This window comes from Lithobates pipiens, unplaced genomic scaffold (assembly GCF_037356315.1).
Source record: "Lithobates pipiens isolate NorthernLeopardFrog02 unplaced genomic scaffold, aLitPip1_a1.2 Scaffold_19, whole genome shotgun sequence".
In the NCBI taxonomy this organism is placed as follows: Eukaryota; Metazoa; Chordata; class Amphibia; order Anura; family Ranidae; genus Lithobates; species Lithobates pipiens.
In genome coordinates, this window is record NW_027507764.1 from 61,566,949 (window position 1) to 61,588,500 (window position 21,552).

At 44.6% G+C, this 21,552-nt stretch overlaps 1 protein-coding gene across 2 annotated transcripts in view; it reads right to left on the reverse strand.

Annotated features, from left to right (window-relative positions):
• HEPACAM2 (HEPACAM family member 2) overlaps positions 1 to 21,552 on the reverse strand; it is a 193,239-nt gene that overhangs the window by 74,609 nt on the left and 97,078 nt on the right. For both annotated transcript variants that reach the window (XM_077490791.1, XM_077490792.1), the window contains exon 3: positions 8,464 to 8,745. In XM_077490791.1, coding sequence (XP_077346917.1) covers positions 8,464 to 8,745 — 282 coding nt within the window. The remainder of the gene's footprint in view (positions 1 to 8,463; positions 8,746 to 21,552) is intronic.

Genomic DNA, 21,552 nt, shown 5'->3' on the forward strand with positions numbered 1-21,552 from the left:
CCTTTGAGGCGGCCTCATGTAGTGTGTTAGCATCTGAAGCAGTGGGTGTTCTGTGTACCTTCAACACAGTACACACCAATCGTTTTTGGCTGATTTCCTATCTTGCTGCTGTGTAGTGGTTGTTGTCTGTGCCCTGACCGCAGTATACACCACTATATTCACCTCACCTATATAGCTAGTGATCTAGCTTTAACCACTTAACAACTGCCCATTGCCGATTAACGGCTTCAGGTCGGTTGTTTAACTCTGAGAGGCCGTTAATTAACGGCCTCCCAGAATTCTGCTCTCGCGCGCCCCCTGGGGCGCGCACTCGAGAGCATCCATGACCGCCGGGTCCACAGGACCCGGCGCATCACGGATCACGGTAAACGGCCGCTCATAGCGGCCGTTTACCACGTGATCGCTCCGTCAAATGACGGAGTGATCACTTGTAAACAAACCGGCGTCATGTTATGACGCCGGTTCCTCCCTCCCCTCTCTGTACCGATCGGTACAGCGGAGGGGAAAGAGATCGGTGTCAGCAGCGATGTGGGCTGCATCTGCAGTGCCCACATCGCTGCTCACCGAATTTAACCCCTCAATTCCCTGCCAATACTCTGCAATACCAGTGCATACTCTGCAGTACCCTGCCATTACTCTGCAGTACCCCGCCATTACTCTGCAGTACCCCGCCATTACTCTGCAGTGCAGTACCCTGCCATTACTCTGCAGTACCCTGCCATTACTCTGCAGTACCCCCCATTACTCTGCAGTACCCTGCCATTACTCTGCAGTAACCCCCATTACTCTGCAGTAACCCCCATTACTCTGCAGTAACCCCCATTACTCTGCAGTACCCCCCAATACTCTGCAGTACCCGCCATTACTCTGCAGTACCCGCCATTACTCTGCAGTACCCCGCCATTACTCTGCAGTGCAGTACCCTGCCATTACTCTGCAGTACCCCCAATACTCTGCAGTACCCTGCCATTACTCTGTAGTACCCCCCAATACTCTGCAGTACCCTGCTATTACTCTGTAGTACCCCGCCAATACCCCGCCAATACTCTGTAATACCCTGCCATAAATTGCCATACCCAGCCATACTCGGAGATACCCAGTCATACTCGGTGATACCCTGAAATACCCAGCCATAGACGCCCCCCACCCCTCACCGCCCTCCGGTGCTTCTACCAACTCGCCAGTACGATCAAAGCCAGAATCTTTTTTTTATTTTTTATTTCAGGCTTCCCAGCCTAGAGGTGAGATGTGGGGTCATATTGACCCCCCAGATTTCACTGTAAAGAGGACCTGTCACCCCATATTCCTATTACAAGGGATGTTTACATTTCTTGTAATAGGAATAAAAGTGATCAAAAATATATTTTTGGGGAAAAAAAATTCAAACTAAAATAAATAAAGTAAAATGAACAATAAAAAAATAAAATAAAAATTAAAGCGCCCATGTCCCCATGTGCTCGCATGTGCCACACATGTGAGGTATCGCCGAGAATGTTAGAGCGAGAGCAATAATTCTAGTCCTAGACCTCCTCTGCAACTCAAAACATGTAACCAGTAAAAAAAAATTTAAAGCGTCGCCTATGGGGATTTTTTAACCACTTAAGGACCAGGCCTCTTTTTCGGACTTGGTGTTTCCATGTTTAAAACAGTTTTTTTTGCTAGAAAATTACTTAGAACCCCCAAACATTTTATATTGTTTTTTTTCTAACACCCTAGAGAATAAAATGGCGGTCATTGAAATACTTTTTTTCACACCGTATTTGCGCAGCGGTCTTAGAAGCGCACTTTTTTTGGAAAAAATTCACTTTTTTGAATAAAAAAATAAGACAACAGTAAAATTAGCCCAATTTTTTTTTATACTGTGAAAGATAATGGTATGCCGAGTAAATTGATACCCAACATGTCACGCTTCAAAATTGCGCCCGCTCGTGGAATGGCGTCAAACTTTTAGCCTCAAAAATCTCCATAAGCGACATTTAAAAAATTCTACAGGTTACATTTTTTGCGTTACAGAGGAGGTCTAGGGCTAGAATTATTGCTCTCGCTCTACCGATCGCGGCGATACCTCACATATGTGGTTTGACCACCGTTTTCATATGCGGGCGCTACTCACGTATGCGCTCGCTTCTGTGCGCAAGCTCGTCGTAACGGGGTGTTTTTAAATTTTTTTTTTTTTTCTTATTTATTTTAATTTATTTTATTTATTTTTACACTTTTTTAAAAAAAATAAATAAAATGGATCACTTTTATTCCTATTACAAGGAATGTAAACATTCCTTGTAATAGAAAAAAGCATGACAGGTCCTCTTAAATATGAGATCTGGGGTCCAAAGGTCCTCAGATCTCATATTTGGGCTAAAATGCAACAAAAAAAAAAAAAAAAAGAAAATCTGACATTTAAAAAAAAAAATATACCTTTAAGAGGTATGGGCGGAAGTGACGTTTTGACGTCGCTTCCGCCCTCCTATGGTATAGAGACGAGTGGGGGCCATCTTAGCCTCACTTGTCTCTATTCCCAGCCGACAGAAGGACCCGATCGCCTCCGCCGCTACCGACGGCTCCGGTAAGCGGCGGAAGGTGCGGGAGGGCGGCGGGAGGGGGGGTGGCACCTCTCCCGCCGCTGATAGCGGTGATCTCGCGGCGAATCCGCCGCGGAGACCACCGTTATCGTACAGCCGACCGCCGCCTGAAGAGATGGACACCTCGGTTGTGGCAGCAGCTGCTGCCGTTACCGAGATATCCCTCTTCAAAAAATGGACGTACATCGTCGTGCGGCGGTCGGCAAGTGGTTAAGTAGCGACGTTTGGCGCCATTCCACGGGCATGTGCAATTTTGAAGATTGACATGTTTGATATCTATTTACTCAGCATTACTTCATCTTTCACTTTATGCAAACATTGGGCTAACTTTACTGTTTTTTTTGTTTTTTTTTAAGCACAAAACTGTTTTTTCCCCCAAAAAAACGCGTTTGAAAAATTGCTGTGCAAATACCGTGTGAGATAAAAATTTGCAACGACCACCATTGTATTCCCCAGGGTCTTTGCTAAAAAAAAAAATATATATATAATGTTTTGGGGTTCTCTGTAATTTTCTAGCAAATAAATGATGATTTTTACATGTAGGAGAGAAATGTCAGAATTGGCCTGGGTGCTCCAGAACGCCTGATGGCGCTCCCTGCATGTTGGGCCTCTGTATGTGGCCACGCTGTGTAAAAGTCTCACACATGTGGTATCGCCGTACTCGGGAGTAATAGCAGAATGTGTTTTGGGGTGTAATTTGTGGTATGCATATGCTATGTGTGTGAAATAACCTGATAATATGACAATTTTGTGGAAAAAAAAAAAAGGAAATAGGCCGTCAGTACTTCAGGTGTGATCAATTTTCAGATATTGGCACCATAGCTTGTGGACTCTATAACTTTCATAAAGACCAAATAATATCCACCAATTTGTACTTATTTTTACCAAAGATATGTAGTAGTATGAATTTTGGCCAAAATTTATGAAGAAAAAATGACTAATCTGCTAAATTTTATAATAGAAACGAAGAAAAATTCATTTTTTCGCAGAATTTTCGGTCTTTTTTCTTTTATAGCAGAGAGGTGATTAAATACCACCAAAAGAAAGCTTTATTTGTGTGAAAAAAGGACAAACATTTCCTATAGGTCCAGTGTTGCATGACTGAGTAATTGTCATTCAAAATGTGAGGGCACCGAAAGCTGAAAATTGGTCTGGTTATTAAGGGTGTTTAAGTGCCCAGTGGTCATGTGGTTAATAATAGAGCTTGCAGTCAGTAGTGTTAGGAGATAGTGCGTGCTGTCTGCGTGCTCTGTACCCAGTACATACCGCTATAATATAGGGCAGGCCCCTACTTTCAAACATCCAATTTACAAACATCTCCTACTTGCAAACGGAAGGAGACAACAGCAAGTGAGATGAAAAAAGATGGACGACAAAACAAATTATACAGGGGTGATAACCCTTCCCTATGTTTTCCAAAAAGCTTAAAAATAGTTTTTTTGACTGGAGCTACACTTTAAAAATGTACCAGTTGAAAATGACAAACAGATTCAACTTAACACAACAAACCTACACAGTCCCTGTCTTGTTTGCACCGCCTGTATACTGCTGTTCTGAGTATATAGGGCCTGGGGGCCACACGCATTTCCTTTTTTTAATATGGGTACGGGGTTCCCCTTAATATGCGTACAAGACCCAAATAGGCTGGTAATGGGCAGGGAGGGCTACCCATGCCATGTTTCTCAATGATTTTCAACCATATTGCAGGAACCAGATATAACATTAAAACCGCAAGCAGTTTTAAATGGTGTTATTTCCGTTTAATGTCATTTTGTGCAGGGACTGTTCTAAACACGGGAAACACGTGGCACTTCACAGGCATACTACAGACACCCCCCAGGCACCATATTTAAAGGAATATTTCACCTTTTTTTTTTCACTTTAATCGTCATTAAAATCAGTGCTCCCGCCAAAACGGCAGTTTTTAAAACTTTTTTTTGCAGTGACCCATGTCCCCTGAGGCAGGAGGCAGGTCCCCAAACCCTTTTAGGACACTATCTTGCATATTACCTGTTAAAATTAGCACTTTCCATTTCGAACGTTCGAGTCCCATAGACTTCAATGGGGTTCTAACGTTCGTACCGAACGCGGGGGTCGTTCGCAAGTTCTGGTGCGAACCGAACCGGGGGGTGTTCGGCTCATCCCTAGCAGAGACTATGTCGAGCGCCCCATCGGCTGCTAGGCCTAGTGAGAGAGATATATCCGGGGGTTGTTAAATCCAGTTGTGAAGCAGTTTCTATTCTCTGGATTTTCTCTAAAGACTTCCATTTTGCAATATAAGTGCCTGAACTCACTCCTAACCCTCTACCCTTATTGAGAGACTGTGTTTTGTTCTAAATAAATAACCCAAAAGAGGATTCAGTCTCAGTTTCCACATTCTTTGGGCCATCTACCACAGGAACCCTAATGCCGCGTACACACGATCGAATTGTATGACGTACTTAGTCCGTCATACAATCCTACGGACAATCCGGTGTACTTTCCACTGAACGGACTTGACCACACACGGATACACAAACAGTCCGACGAAAGCTTGCACGATGACGTACAGCACGTACGACGGGACTAGAAATAGGAAGTCCAAGACACAGCAAAGCACCCTTTGGGCTCCTTCTGCTGACTTTGCGTTAGTGGAAGTTTGGTTAGAGACGATTCGCGCTTTTCAGACTTCAGCTTAATTCGTCCGTTATTTTTTTTTTTTTTTTATTCTCAAATTGGAATATTAATCATAAGATGAGGATGAATAAAGACATTTGTGATAACTCTGTGTGAATATAAGCAGCAAAGTAACTTCACTTTTCTTGCATTATGAAGAAGAAAAGAATGTGCTATATTAAAAAATCACAAAATTAGCAGCATGACGAATATGCTAGCTTCAATACGAACACTAGTTTTACAAGACAGAGCGCTTCCGCCCTGTAAATCCTTTCTGGGCATGCGCCATTCTTAGTCCGTCGGACAAGCATACTGACGACCGTATTGTCCGCTGAAACCAAAGTACGACGGAAAGATTGTTGTGTAAACCGAAATTCTTAGTACTCCGGACTGCACGCTGAAGAAGTCCGCTGAAGCCCACACATGAGTGGATTGTCCGTTGAAATGTGTTTCAACGGACTAAGTACGTCATACAATTCGATCGTGTGTACGCGGCATAAGACAGAGAAGCATGCAAGTGAGGTAACGGTAAGCCCAGATAAAACCAGCAGCTCCTTCGGGGGTCAGTGCTACATCCATATGGACAAAAATCTCTGAGGAATGTTTCCAACATCTTGTTGAATCTATACCATGAAGAATGAAGGCAGTTCTGAAGGCAAAAGGGGGTCTAACCCGGTACTAGCAAAGTGTACCTAATAAAGTGGCTGGTGAGTGTATATAGTTGAGAATACACCTGTCCATGGGTTTCTAATATATACAAATTCTGATCCTTGTCTTGTGTTTATTGATATACACCAATCAGCGATAGCTTTAAGACCACCCACCTAATATTTTGTAGGTCCCCTTTTTGCCACCAAAACATCCCTGACCCATCGAGGCATGGATGCCACCAGACCTCTGAAGGTATGCTGTGGTATCCGGTACCAAGCCATCAGCAGCAGATCCTTTAAGTTCTGTAAGTAGTGAGATGGGGCCTCCATGACTAGGACTTGTTTTCCAGCACATCCAACAGATGCTTGATGGATTGTCATCTGGAGAATTTGGAAGCAAAGTGCACGCCTCACACTCGTGTTCCTTAAACCACTCCAGAGGTGGTTCTGGCCAGCTCAGTAGATTGCTTTAAAAAAAAGCCTGAGTTCTTTCCTAAATGTACATAATATAACTGGATACTAATGCTGCATACACACGACCGGACTTTTCGAGGGACTAGGTCCGATCGGTCTTTCCGAATGAACAGACTTGGCCACACACAATCACACAAAAGTCCGACGGATTTGAATGTGATGACGTACGACTGGACTAGAATAAGGAAGTTCATAACCAGTAGCCAATAGCTGCCCTAGCGTCGGTTTTTGTCCATCGGACTAGCATACAGACGAATGGATTTCTCGGTCCGGCAGAGTTCCGGTGGAAAAATGTAAAACGTTCTATTTCTAAAGTCCGCTGGATTTTTGGTAAGCAAAGGTCCGATGGAGCCCACACAAGATCAAATTGTCCGACGGACTCGTTCCGTTGGACCTTTGCTGTCAAAAAGTCCGGTCGTGTGTACACGGCATTACATAGGTAAAGTTAATCCAGGGACTATCTGATTGCCTCTCGGAGGATCAGGAACTAATTTTTTTCCCCTACTGTAGCAAATTGGATCATGTTTTGCTGAGTTTTTTTTTGCCATCCTCTGGATCAACTGTGGGTATAGGATTGTGTATATGGGGTTCAGGGGCGTAACTATAGGGGGTGCAGCAGTTGCGACCGCAACTGGGCCCTGTGATGCAGGGGGCCCATGCAGCCCCCTCTACATATGGCCGGCAGCAGCATAGGCAGCTAGGGGTACCAGTGCACCATGCACACGGGTGGCTGGAGGTGGAGGGTGACTAACAGAGTGACTATAGCACTGGCTGCTCTTTAGTTGGGCATTCCCCACATGATCTGTGTCCTCGGCCGGCTACTCAGAGTACTCCTCTCCTGCTCCATGCATTGCCGCTCAGTTCGATGTCTGTTCTCCCCATCCAGAGTCCCGCCCCCCCTGAGTCCGGCCCACACTGCACTGCATACTTCTCCCGGGTAAACAAACTTTAAGCACACAGATGCAGTGCAGCCCTATGAGAGCCGGCTCCCCAGAGGATACTGCAGGCTTGTCTGCCAGCCCCCCTCCTCTCCCATCATACAACAATGATGAAAGGTCTTTCTGGGAGATATGCTGATCGCTTGTCCAGCACACTGGATGGAGCCCAGGCCAACATGGATGAGTCCATGGCCTACAGCTTGGTCATGGTGAGTGAGAGGACTCCATCCCCCACACACCATTACATACCCCCTGCATCTCCCCCTGGGGACAGGGACCCATTCTCATGTGGGGACAGGGACCCCCACCTCCCCTGGAGAAAAGGACCTCATCTCTTCTGGGGACAGGGACCCCATCCTGCCTAGGGACAGTCCCCCAATGGGGCACCTAAAAATAAAAAAAAATAATAAAAAAAAACTACTGATACCAGTGGTGGAACTACAGGGCTCACAAAGGTCATACCTGTGACCACGCCCTGGAGTTCCACCGCCGGACTCAGAGGGAAGGGCCCTGGCTGGGGTTCAGGGGGGCCCTTCATGGTTTCTTGTATCGGGGCCCTGAAGGTTCTAGTTATGCCACTGATGGGATTGTTTAATTATTTGTTTTTAATATTGGTTGAACTAGATGGACTTGTGTCTTTTTTTCTAATCTGAATATCTGAATGTAACTATGCAAAACAATTCAGGCATACAGATCATACACAGGCCATTGCAGGTCAGTGAATAGACCTGAACCTAGTAACTCTCCCCTATTTTGTATCTGTTTGCCCCATGTTGGCATGGTGTCCACTGTAGCATTTTAACAGGCAGAGCTGAGTAGGACTGGCCATTGGAGGGATTACTTTGATACAATTGGCCAGCTTAAACATGTATTGCAATATATGTGAACTAAAAATCCCTGTTTTTCATTACAAAGTTTGCTAGAAAAGGTATAAAGCAGTGTGCAGAAGGCTATCCAGAATTTGTTTGCCTTTAAAAATGGCACCATGATGCATTGAGTAACGTGCATTGTCGTACATTGCAGTAACTCATTTGTGTAAATAGGCCCTAATAGGTTTTGACACCTGGAACATTTGGGGATTGGTAGAGAGCGGTTATTCCAATCACCTTCCTGAAAACCTCTATTCTCTCCTCAATAAAAATGACCGATCTTTCCACTGATACTCACAATAGATGGTCGGAGTGATCACGTCACTCTCCACTTCGCTGACGAAATTCCTGGCCAAGCAGCTGTAGTTGCCGATGTCGCCCTTTGTGACGGAAACGATGGTGAACATGGAGTTATTTGGTGAGAAGATATACCCGGATCTGTCCTGGAGGGGGCTGCCGTTTTTAAGCCACTCATACATCACTCGCGTCCCTGTCACTGAACATTTAAAGGTGATGTTTCCAACATGTTCCACAGCTCCATACGATGGCTCCATCTGCACGATGGGCTTCGACACGGGAACTAAAACACAAAATGAAAGTTAGAAACCATTTTACTTGGTCAGGTGGAAAGAGTTCAAATTACTCATCTGGACTGAAGACTGAAAAGACTGCCCTGATAGGAAGGAAGCGCTTCTTCAATGAAATGATAGACCTGCTCTGAACAAATGTGGATTGGTAGATTAAAAAAGAGGCGGGGCAACTGATGTCACAATTTCTTTGCTTCATGACAAATATGGCCAAAGTTTGGCACATTTTTCTTCAATTATCCTAAATCCTAAAAAAACTAGCCTCTAAGTACATATAAAATCGTATGTAACATATGTATCATGTATTATATGTATCATAGTCCATCAAGTCCAACCTATGTGTGTAATTATATCTCGGTATTACATTGTATATCCCTGTATGTTGGGATCATTCTGGTGCTTATCTAACAGTTTCTTGAAACTATGTGTATCATACAGTATATACGTATTATATGATACATATGTTTTCGAAATGGATGCATTTCTAAATACACAGAATATGACAGGATATTAACACTTCTAAAAGTAATAACATCAGAAATAGTTAAACCAGGGAATTATTTTAGGGTGGAGGACCCCAAACTACGGTCTGTGGGCCACATGCTACAAGATTTTATCTGGCTCCCAGCTGAGGTCGGTGGCGTATTCTCAATGTGCACTGATTAAGGATTAGGATCAGCAGAGGCTGCCTATGTTCTCCTCTTCTGAAGTAAGTGGACACTGATGTAAGGGGGGACTCTGAAGGGTAACCTGATGTAATGGGGGGCACTTTGATAAGGGACCTAATGTAAGGAGGTACTCTGATGGGGAATTTTCTGCAAGGGGAAGCTTTGATGGGAGCCTGATAAAGGGGGGACTCTGATGGGGAACCTGTTGTAAACAGTAACTCTGATGGGGAACCTGATGTTAACAGTAACTCTGATGGGGAACCTGATGTTAACAGTAACTCTGATGGGGAACCTGATGTAAACAGGGATTCTGATAAGGAAACCTGATGTAAAGGGGCCCTCTGATGGGTTACCTGATGTAAGGGGGAACTCTGAAGGGTAACCTGATGTAATGCGGGGGGGGGCGCTTTGATAGGGGACCTAATGTAAGGAGGAACTCTGATGGGGAATTTTCTGCAAGGGGAAGCTTTGATGGGAGCCTGATGAAGGGGGGACTCTGATGGGGAACTTGTTGTAATGGTGCACCCTGATGGGGAACCTGTTGTAAACAGTAACTGTGATGGGGGACCTGTTGTTAACAGTAACTGTGATGGGGAACCTGATGTAAACAACATGATGATAAGGAAACCTGATGTAAAGGGGCCCTCTGATGGGGTACCTGATGTAAGGGGGACTCTGATGGGGAACATGATATAAGGGGGGACTCTGTTGGGGAATCTGTTGTGAGTACAGGGATTCTGATACGGGAACTGTAATGTAAACAAATGTAAACAAATGTAAAGATAGACTCTGATAAGGGATCCTGATGTAAAGTGAACTCTGATGGTGACCCTGATGTAAGGTGGGACTCTGATAGGAAACCTGTTGTAAGAAAGGACTCTGATTGGGAACCTGTCATAAGCATGGATTCTGATAAGGGCACCTAATGAAAGGGTAGAATCTGATGTAAGAGAAGACTCTGATAAGGGAACTTGATGTAAGGGAAAACTCTGATGGTGACACTAATGTAATTTGGGACTCTGATGGGGGAACATGAATTAAAGGGGCCCTCTGATGGGGCACCTGGTGTAAGGGGGGACTCTGAAGAGGACCCTGATGTAAGGGGAAACTCTGATGGGGACCCTGGTCTAAGATGGGACTCTGATAAGGGAACCGCATTTCGGAGGAAGCAATATGGAGGCAGGACCATCAATCTTCAGGGCTTACATGTATACGTTTTAATTAAATCTGTCCAATTCACTTAACAAATCTATAATTAGGCTGCAAAAAGCTGAGGCATCAGCGTATAATTGTGGGCATCAAAATAGCTAGGGGAGGCTGAAATCCATGTTATTTTCTTCAAAAAACATTTCATAATAATGTCACGCTATCTGAACTGCCTAACCTTGATACCAGGCGCTCCTAACCTTACACCTAAGAACACATTGAGTTTGATATGCTAAAACTGGAGAGTGCAAGTTGTGCATAGTAGCCAATCAGCTTCTAACTTCAGCTTGTTCAGTTAAGCTTTGGGAAAAAAATGGAAGCAGACTCATGGCTCTTATGCAGAGCTGCACCAGATCTTGCACACCCCAGGTATAGTAAATCAATCAGTCCTATTATCTGTTGAGCGGTTCCTTCACCGCGATCGGAGAGGTACCACGACGTGGTCACTTTTCACCATGCCTTGACTGTACATCAACCTCCTCAACAGAGAAGTAACCTTTTTGGATCCACAGTACATGGATTAAACTGTCATTTGCATCAAATCAACACAACTACACAACAGCCTGACAGGTGTAACAGACACAGTAACGTAACACTGAATTCATTAGTAGTGCTAAGCCCTCAAGGGTTTTTTTTAAGCTTAAAGAATGACTAAAGGAAAACATTTTTTTTAGTTTTGGATAGAGTGGAGAGGGGTTAGAACACCTGTCAGGATTTGATTTCTGTCTGTGTCCCCGTTAGGGAGATTCACCCTCTCTATTTGTCCTTTTTATTGTCATCATCAAAAGTAAAAATGAGAATCCCAAATTTTCAGTTGTCACCAGAACAGGAATAGAGGGAAATTCTTCCAATGGGGACATTAGCACTGGTGACAACCAGGGATTCCTTCATTTTGCATTTCTTCTCACTTCCTGTTTGGTTCTGGGACAGGAAGTGAAAGGGAAATCTCCGCAATGGGATACAGATGGCAAAAAAATGAAAAGAAAGTTTTGCCATTAGTTACACTTTAACACATAAAGTATAAAGTAAATATTCCCCACTAAACTACTTGTTACATTTGCAGTTTACAATTTTCAATGCTTCTGTCTCCTGCTCTTTCAGTGTTTCCTCCCTGAAATTCCGTTCTTCCCAGGAAGAAGTTAACAGTGTACAGTGCAGTGTAGAGCCGTGGTCACCAACCTTTCAGACCTCCCAGACAACTAAACTCGCAATTCTGAATCCCGCAGGGGGGGTAGGATTGTTGCCACCTCATCCCTTTAAAACTGAACACATGTTAACCACTTCAGCCCGGAAGATTTGGCTGCTGAATGACCAGGCCATTTTTGGTGATACGGCACTGCGTCAATTTAACTGACAATTGCGCAGTCGTGTGATGCTGCACCCAAACAAAATTGACGTCCTTTTTTCCCACAAGTAGAGCTTTCTTTTTGTGGTATTTGATCACCTCTGCGGTGTTTATTTTTTGCGAAAAAAAAAAAAAAGCGACGATTTTGGAAAAAACACAAAGGAGGTTATTTTCGAAAGGCAAATCCACTTTGCACTGCAAGTTCACTTGGAAGCGCAGTCGCTCTAAATCTAAGGAGTAGATCTGAAATGAGGGGAAGCTCTGCTGATTTTATCATCCAATCATGGGCAAGCTAAAATGCTGTTTTTTATTTTCCTTGAATGTCCCCCTTGGATCTACAGCGACTTTACTTCCAAGTGCACTTGTAGTGCAAAGTGTATTTGCCTTTCATAAATAACCCCCAATATCTTTTACTTTTTGCTATAATAAATATCCCTATTTTTTATTTTTATTTTTATAAAAAGCAAATTTTTTTCTCAGTTTAGGCCGATATGTATTCTTCTACATATTTTTGGTTCTGTGCCTGATTAAACCACTTGCCGACCGTCGCACGACGATGTACGTCCTATTTTTGAAGAGGGATATCTCGGTAACGGCAGCAGCTGCTGCCACAACCAAGATATCCATCTCTTCAGGCGGCGGTCGGCTGTACGATAACGGTGGTCTCCGCGGCGGATTCGCTGTGAGATCACCGCTATCGGCAGCGGGAGAGGTGCCACCCCCCTCCCGCCTCCCTCCCGCACCTTCCGCCGCTTACCGGAGCTGTCGGTAGCGGCGGAGGCGATCGGGTCCTCTTCCTAGCTGGGCATAGAGACAAGTGAGGCTAAGATGGCCGCCACTCGTCTCTATACCATAAGAGGGCGGAAGCGACGTCAAAATGTCACTTCCGCCCATACCTCTTAAAGGTATATTTTTTTTAAATGTCAGATTTTCTTTTTTTTGTTGTTTTTGTTTTTTTTGTTGCATTTTGTTGCATTTTAGCCCAAATATGAGATCTGAGGACTTTTTGACCCCAGATCTCATATTTAAGAGGACCTGTCATGCCTTTTTCTATTACAAGGGATGTTTACATTCCTTGTAATAGGAATAAAAGTGATCCATTTTTTTTTTTTAAACAGTGTAAAAATAAATAAAATCAATGAAAATAAATAAGAAAATGTTTTTTCTTTTAAAAACACCCCGTCACGACGAGCTTGCGCACAGAAGCGAGCGCACACGTGAGTAGCGCCCGCATATGAAAACGGTGGTCAAACCACACATGTGAGGTATCGCCGCGATCGGTAGAGCGAGAGCAATAATTCTAGCCCTAGACCTCCTCTGTAACGCAAAAAATGCAACCTGTAGAATTTTTTAAATGTCGCTTATGGAGATTTTTGAGGCTAAAAGTTTGACGCCATTCCACGAGCGGGCGCAATTTTGAAGCGTGACATGTTGGGTATCAATTTACTTGGCGTACCATTATCTTTCACAATATAAAAAAAAATTGGGCTAATTTTACTGTTGTCTTATTTTTTTATTCAAAACAGTGAATTTTTTCCAAAAAAAGTGCGCAAATACGGTGTGAAAAAAAAGTATTTCAATGACCGCCATTTTATTCTCTAGGGTGTTAGAAAAAAAAACAATATAAAATGTTTGGGGGTTCTAAGTAATTTTCTAGCAAAAAAAAACAGTTTTAAACATGTAAACACCAAGTCTGAAAAAGAGGCCCGGTCCTTAAGTGGTTAAGGTGGTAATTAAAACCTCTTAGTGCCTTATAAACATTAAAGGGGTTGTAAACCCTCCTGTTTTTTCACCTTAATGCATCCTATGCATTAAAGTGAAAAAACAACTGGCAGTCACCGCCCCCCAGCCCCCCCGTTTTAATTACCTGAACCCTGGAATTTCACTTGGTGGAGACACGCTCTTCCTTTGCCCGGGGCTCTTGGCTCTTGATTGGATAGATTGATAGCAGCGCAGCCATTGGCTCCTACTGCTGTCAATCAAATCCAATGATGCGGGCACTGGGGGCGGGGCTGAGTCCAGCATTCGTGTCTATGGACGCAAATGCTGGACTTGGGAGCAGGCCCGTAAGGTAACCTCCCGGGAGAGAGCTTTTCCTAAGGGGTTATCTGACAAGAGGAGGAGCTGCGAGAGCTGCCAAGGGATCCCAGAAGAGGAGAATCGGGGCCACTCTGTGCAAAACGAACTGCACAGCAGAGGTAAGTATGACATGTTTGTTACTTTAAAAAAAAAAAAAAAACTTGAAATTTTACAATCACTTTAAATTAGCCTCAAAATCTGTGTAATTCAGATGTGTTTGGTTATAGGGATGAGGTGGTAACCCAACATGGATCACTAACATGAATCTTACAAGCCTTATACACACAATGCTCTGTGACCCCTATCCTTTACAGAGACTCATCATTGGATCTGACCTCTTTTTCCAGCCACTTGCTCGAGCTCCATGCTCCCTCCCACAGTCTGATCAGGACTTGCATTGCAAGTCCCTTCCTTATTCACCTCCTGCTCTCTGCACTACTCCCAATGTCTCCCTCTGAGTTCACAGGAGCCAGAACTACAGAGGAGGCATCAGGTATCCATGCACGCTGACAGTACTGACTGTCAGCACACATTGAGACAACACTGGAAACAACATTGGGTGCTATACATCTGCCACAATGTTGATTTGCGGCGGAACTACCTGGGGAACACCAACATAATCTCGTGGGCCATTAGTGGTCCAGGAACCACTGGTTAGCAACCGCTGATCTAGAGTCAGTCTGTTAGCTTGGAATAGATAGGCAGAGGGGGAGGAAGGAGCAGCTTTGCCATCCTGTGCTATGGTGCTAGGTATTGATATTATATTATATATGTATTGATCTGGGGCGGTCCGTCCATTAAGGGCGCACAGGTGCCACCCCCCCTATCCATGCATCTGGCCCCTCGCAGGATACCGGATGCATGAATTCCAATGGGGGGGATTGAAGCACCTGATTAAAGCCAGAGGCTCCAATAGGTATCAAAATAGGGTGGGCTTGGTCCCCAAAGAATGCAAACTGAGCCCACCCAGGTGTGTTACAATACCGAATGAATATTCACTATTGAAGTACTGATCCTCCTCCTGGCCAATCAGAAAGCGGGTGAAATGGTGGAAGCGGAGAGGAGGAGAGGACACAGGAGCCGATGCCCGATGCCTGGCACCTGCCACCTAGATGGGGCAAGTGCCGGACGGACCGGCAGACAGTGAGCGGGGTGGTTGAGGTGCTGCCAGGGGGGGTGGGGCAGTGTTTTTTTTTCGCCTCCCCCCCCCCAAAAGGAAAACCACCAGCAGCCACTGGTATTGATTGATATGTGTATTGATGTACACAGCGTAAGGAGACACAACACTAGGTAGGGCGGTGATGTCAGATCTCCACCTCATCCAATCAAAAAATGCTTTCTATTCATTGAGGAAATGCAAAACGTTCCCCGATTGGTACACATGCTGAGCCAGCAACCTTCTGAGTTCACAATGCAGCAGTGCAGCTGTTTGGCATGGGACCCAGAAGCAAATGAAGATTACTGAAGTAGCCGTGTCTTCTACATTTGATTTTCAGCTTCTACAGAGATCCACAGGTATGGCACATACATACTTATGCCCCATACACACGGTTGGAAATTCCAACGGAAAAAGTCCGATTGGATTATGTTGTCGGAAAATCCGATCGTGTGTGGGCTCTATCGAACTTTTTCCGTCGGATTTTCCGACACACAAAGTTTGAGATCTGGATCTAAAATTTTCCGACAACAAAATCCGATCATTTAAATTCCGATCGTATGTAGACAATTCCGATGGACAAAGTGCCACGCATTCTCAGAATAAACTAAGAGACGAAAGCTATTGGCTACTGGCCCGTTTATACTCCCGACGTACGTATTTGACGTCACCTCGTGCAGAACGATCGGATTTTCCGACAACTTTGTGAGACCGTGTGTATGCAAGACAAGTTTGGCCCAAAATCCGTCGGAAAAAAAAAACAATGGATTTTGTGGTCGGTATGTCCAACCGTGTGTACAGGGCATTACACTGGTTCAAGCTGGACTAATGTAACTATGCAAAAAAAAGCCATACCTGGAATTCAGCATTAAGCTGGGCTTTTAGAGAAAGGTCGGGGGCCTAACTATCCTAACAATGGTATTGGGATCACAAGACTGGCTGAACAGAATTCCAGTTCATATATGTGTATTTTAAGCGTATATTTATTTGATGTCCTACTTGCAAATATAAAATATGTAAATGATATATTTTATCGCCGTATATCACACTGAATATTTTTAGATCATGTATCTCCTTATGCATTGTGAAGCTCTAATCTGTCGTTTTCCATATTATTTAATTAAAATATATTATATTATGTAATATTATAATATTTTTATAGGAATATTTTATTTTATTTTTTGGGCATGTTTCTCTTGTTAGATAATCAAATATGGTAGATGCTTGTCACGTTACATTGTAACCAACACGTTGAGCAAGTCACCTATTGTCACATATATAATTAAACATGCTTGTTAAATCATATTGCATGGCTAATTATCCCCGTTTTGTCTCGGTGCGTCCTAATGAACAGTTCTGAGCGTTCCATTGCGCCACGTAGCATGAATCATAATTATTTCCAGGTTAATAGGTCAGCCAATGTTTTGTAGATACAAAGGCCTAAAAACTTTCTACATTCCTCTTTATGTGTTCCGTAAATAATAACAAGCGCAAACTGTCCTCAGATCTGGTGCGGCTGGGAAGACCCCCAGGGTTACAAGTTATCTTATAATTATTATTATAAAGTTCTAATGAGCTTGTTATTTTGGAACCTTGTGAAGTTCATTATCTTCTTCGTTAATTATTTTATAGCTTTGTTATTGGAATTAGTTTGTTTTTTACCTTATTATTTTACATAGTGTTATGAAGTGGGTTTAGAGACTATGTTACTCATAACAAATGAAAACCCAACTCCCCTCCCCATCCACACCCCCCTCCATTGTGCATTTCTTGCTGTTTTTGCCTCTATATTTACCCTTATTCAGGCTGGCTACAGGATGTACAGGGTCCTCTTTTTTTTTGGAATTTCTCCGGTCACTGGGCGTTCCTCAGTTTTGCATAGAGTGGTATGACATGATGATGTTTGTGCCACTCTGTGCACCATGGTAGTAATAGGGTACCAGCACACCTCCATTTTCTGCAACTTTAACCTTTGATGATGTTCACTCAGCACGTCTTAGCCCTTGTACACACGGTCGGACATTCCGATGGAAAATGTCCGATTGGACCGTGTTGTCGGATAATCCGACCATGTGTGGGCTCCATCGGACTGTTTCCGTCTGAATATCCGACCGACAGTTTTAAAGCTGGGCTATAAAATTTTCCGACAACATGATCCGATCGGACTTTGTCAGATCGTTTGTAGAGGATTCTGATCGGACAAAGTGCCACACATGTTCAGATCAAATTCCTAGACCAAAGCTATTGGCTACTAGCCTGAACGTAGTCCCGCCGTAACAAAATAACGTCATCACGTTACAAACGATCGGATTTTTCGACAAGTTAGTCTGACCCTGTGTATGCAACACCAGTTTCGGACAAAATCCGTCGGACAAAATCCGACGGATTTTGTTGTCGGAATGTCCGATGTCCATCTTGGTGTGTTTCCTTACTAGTTAGGGTACTCGCATCATTCAGGTGTGAGCAAGTACGAGGACAAGTACAGAGACCTCACTTGGTAGGGAGAGTGTCTAGCATGAGAAAATGTTCCTGGCCAGTAGGGTTAAAACAAGGACAACACCTTCCTTGAGGAAACATTCCAGTATCTGATTTATGGGGCTCTTCCCAGCAGTGTTTCAGTACCATCCTGGTCAGGGCAGGTGGAAGGATTTTTGACACCCTAGGGCAGTGATGGCGAACCTTGGCACCCCAGATGTTTTGAAACTACATTTTCCCATGATGCTCAAATACACTGCAGAGTGCATGAGAATCATGGGAAATGTAGTTCCAAAACATCTGGGGTGCCAAGGTTCGCCATCACTGTCCTAGGGGAAATCTCATTTTCCCGTTCCCCCTTGTCTCCACCCTTGACACCACCCCCTTTGCCCTGCCCATGTATACCCCACCTTTATAATGAAGCGCCCATCAAATGCAGCCTCACCAGCATCCATCAGTGAATGTTTGCTTGCGTCATTAATTGGGAAGTCAGGACACAGACACAGTCCTCCACCGCCGCTGCGCCTCTGTCACTATGCGCAAACGGAGCGGTGGCTGCCTGCTAATACTTAGTTGCTTGCTGCCCTAGGCGGCTGCCTATTTTCCCTAGTGGTAACACTGACCCTGATCCCGGTGCACTGCCAGCTGCCATCCTCTAGTGGAAGCCATCCTCCAGTAATACAGGCCCAAGCCTGGTAACACTGTGTAAAATTCAACCACTCTTGCTGTATATCAGTGCCTACAAATACTGTTGCTATTCATTACTGCTATCCTATATACAATATACAAGACATCTATAATACCAGGAGCTATGTGTGTGGTGTGTACCTGATTGGGTACCCTGGGTCTGGGTCCTGCCTACAGATGGCAAGAAATGGGTCACTAGCACCCCAAAGAACTCTGTAAAAAGGATCCAATGCTTTAGCGAATGATTACATTACAGCAGAAGATAGCGACCTTTCAGAGCTACACAGGACCTCTTCATCAGGCATGTGACCGATGAATGGGACGTCTCGATATCAAGCAGACACCAATGCTGGAAAATACCTTCACTGTAGGCGGCCATCAGAAGTGCAGTTGACAGAAGCCAAACATAATTCCAAAGCAAATTTCCAATTCCTGAAAATGGCTAAAGGGTGAGTGGCTGCTGTAGCGACCTCCAGCTGGAGACCGGAATGACTTCAAGGCAAGAAATATGTCATCAGCATGCTGGTAAGAGCAGTCATTACTACCCACTGCAGATGGCACTTGACCAAAACGGTAATGCAGAAGGGGGGGGGGGGGGAGTCATGAGAAACGTTGTCATGATCAAGGGTTAGGCTCAAAAATCAGTTGCTATAGCAGTAGTGGGACTACCATGGACCAGCAGGATAGGTACACAGGCAGTCACCCTGATGGATGATGCAGGGTACTGGTATTTTAAGGCAGGCTCATTCCAGCCAGTGTCAGCTGCCCATTTACAGAATTCCACCATATAATCCTCTACTGGCCTCCTCCCTTGTGACATGTTATGCAAGATCGCTTCAGCTGTGGCCTGAGCTGCAGGTCATCATAAAGTTGAGCCATACTCTCAAAGAAAGAATCGATTGAGTTCGATTGAGTTCAGCACAGGCCTCCTTTGTTCCATCAGAGTGTGGGCCCAAGCTTGGGGTTCCCTGGCCAGAAGGGAGATCACAAAGCCCACTTTTACTACTTCAGAAGAAAAAGCCCTGGGGTGAATTGCTAGGTAGAGGGAGCAAGCGTTTTTAAAAGGCCCTGTATTTCTTTCGGTCACCTGCAAAGCGCTCTGGTGTGGGGACCCTGGGCTCTGGGAGCACCATTACTACCATAGGATTTTCAGTAGCCTGAGAGGGGGAGGCCCCACTGGTAGGTGCAGGAGCTGTGGAAGCTATCAATCTGAGTGTATTCCTTCTTGCAGGTTTTGGATGGCATCAGTAAGAGCTGAGACCTGCTTGCACAAAGATCTCCAGAGGAGAATGCGCTCTGTCGGCCTCTGACATCTGGCTAGTTTGTACTGTCACACTAAGTACTTACCGAGGACGACTGCACCCCATCCCCCGGAGGTGGTAAAGGGAGCGGGTGGCATGCAGAGGCACAGGCCACCAACAGGTGTAGTTTCTGAAGAAGTCTGTAGAACTGTACAGGAGGTGAGCTGAGGTTCAGGAACTGGCTGAGGGTCCGATGCAGAGTTTAGCGGACAATCCGGAACACAGCAAGGGATCAGGCACGAAAGACAGTAAACAAGTCCGTGAAGCAGGCCAGAGGTGTCCAGAAAAGCCTGGACGGAGAACGAAGGGATAGTGTAGGGCTGGCATGACAGGGGAAACAGTGAGGTAAGAAAATGAGAGAGATGAAGGGATTGGTGGTGACGAATAGGGCGAGGGGTTTCAGGGGGTTATAAGAACCTGGCCCCTCCACAGCATCACCAGCGGCGCAGGAGGAAAAGATTCCCATCCTCTCTCCCTAATTTGGTAATCTTTAGGGAATGTTTAATTCTCCTTTTTTTACAGGATGGTGTTGTTGCAGGATGTTGTGGCAGTGGCGGGTGTTGGTCTTTGCAGGAGAAGGAAGACACCTCAGAAGGATAAGTTTGGGACCCATCAGTGGCATGGGTCCTGATGGTGGTATTACAGTTAACAGGGGCTTAACTGGAAGTGATTAATGGGTACACTGCGTTCAGTGGGTTGTCTCAGAGCCAGCATGTCGGTACCGCAGTGCCAGTGGAATCTGATAGTAGGTGGAGGTGTCCGACAAAGACCAACGCTAGGCAAAGGATATGCTTTATGACAGATGTTTTCTATGGTTATGTTAAAAGTTAAAATGTTATTGGTTAATAAAGGAGGCTGCTACGACCATGTTTTACTCCAAAGATTGCTGTGGTCTCATGTTAATGGGATGATTGAAGATACGGTTTGGTGGAGTACAATTGGGTCGGGTAGTCTGGTATACTACATCTGTTATACAATGTCATAAGGTGGAAAGTACATGTAGTACTTTGTTCCATCCTCCCACGTGTCCTATAACAATAGCTACAGACAGGACCCCCCCCCCCCCCCCCCCCCCGACACATGGCTGGCCAACACAAAAGCTTGCAAGGAGATTTGCTGTTTTGTTTTGTAGCCCCTTTTTCCGGCTTGTAACATTTGCCTGAGGCAAGCCCTGCTCCCTCAGCATTCCTCTTACCGGTGCTTGCCTCGGGCAAATGCTGCGAGACGAAGGGGCTACAAAATAAATGTAGTTGTCTCTTTGATAACTGTGGTGTCCGGTGGACAGGGGGGCACCCCATCTCACATCACAATTAGAGTGTTTTGAGGGCATTTAGGAAGATGGAACAAAGTACTATGGGGTTGATTTACTAAAGGCAAATCCACTCTGCACTGCAAGTGCACTTAAACGTGCAGTCACTGTAGATTTGAGGGGAATCTCTGCTGATTTTATCATCCAATCATGTGCAAGCAAAAATGCTGTTTTTTATTTTCCTTGCATGTCCCCCACAGATCTACAGCGACTGCACTTCCAAGTGCACCCTATGTGTACTTTGTCCCATCAGGAACTCAATCATGTAAAAAAAAATTGTAAACATTTTTTTTAAAATATGCAAGCATATGTAGTTATATAGTTACATAGTTAGCCAGGTTGAAAAAAGTCCATCTAGTTCAACCATAAAAATAAATAAAAAATATCACACAATCCCATATACTCAATCCTATACCCACAGTTGATCCAGAGGAAGGGGGGTGGGGGGAACAGAAAAGCAGGATCCAATTTGCTGTAGCAGGGGAAAAAATGTATTCCTGATCCCAGAGAGGCAATTGGATTTTCCCCGGATCAACTTTACCTATAAATGTTAGTACCCAGTTATATTATGTAC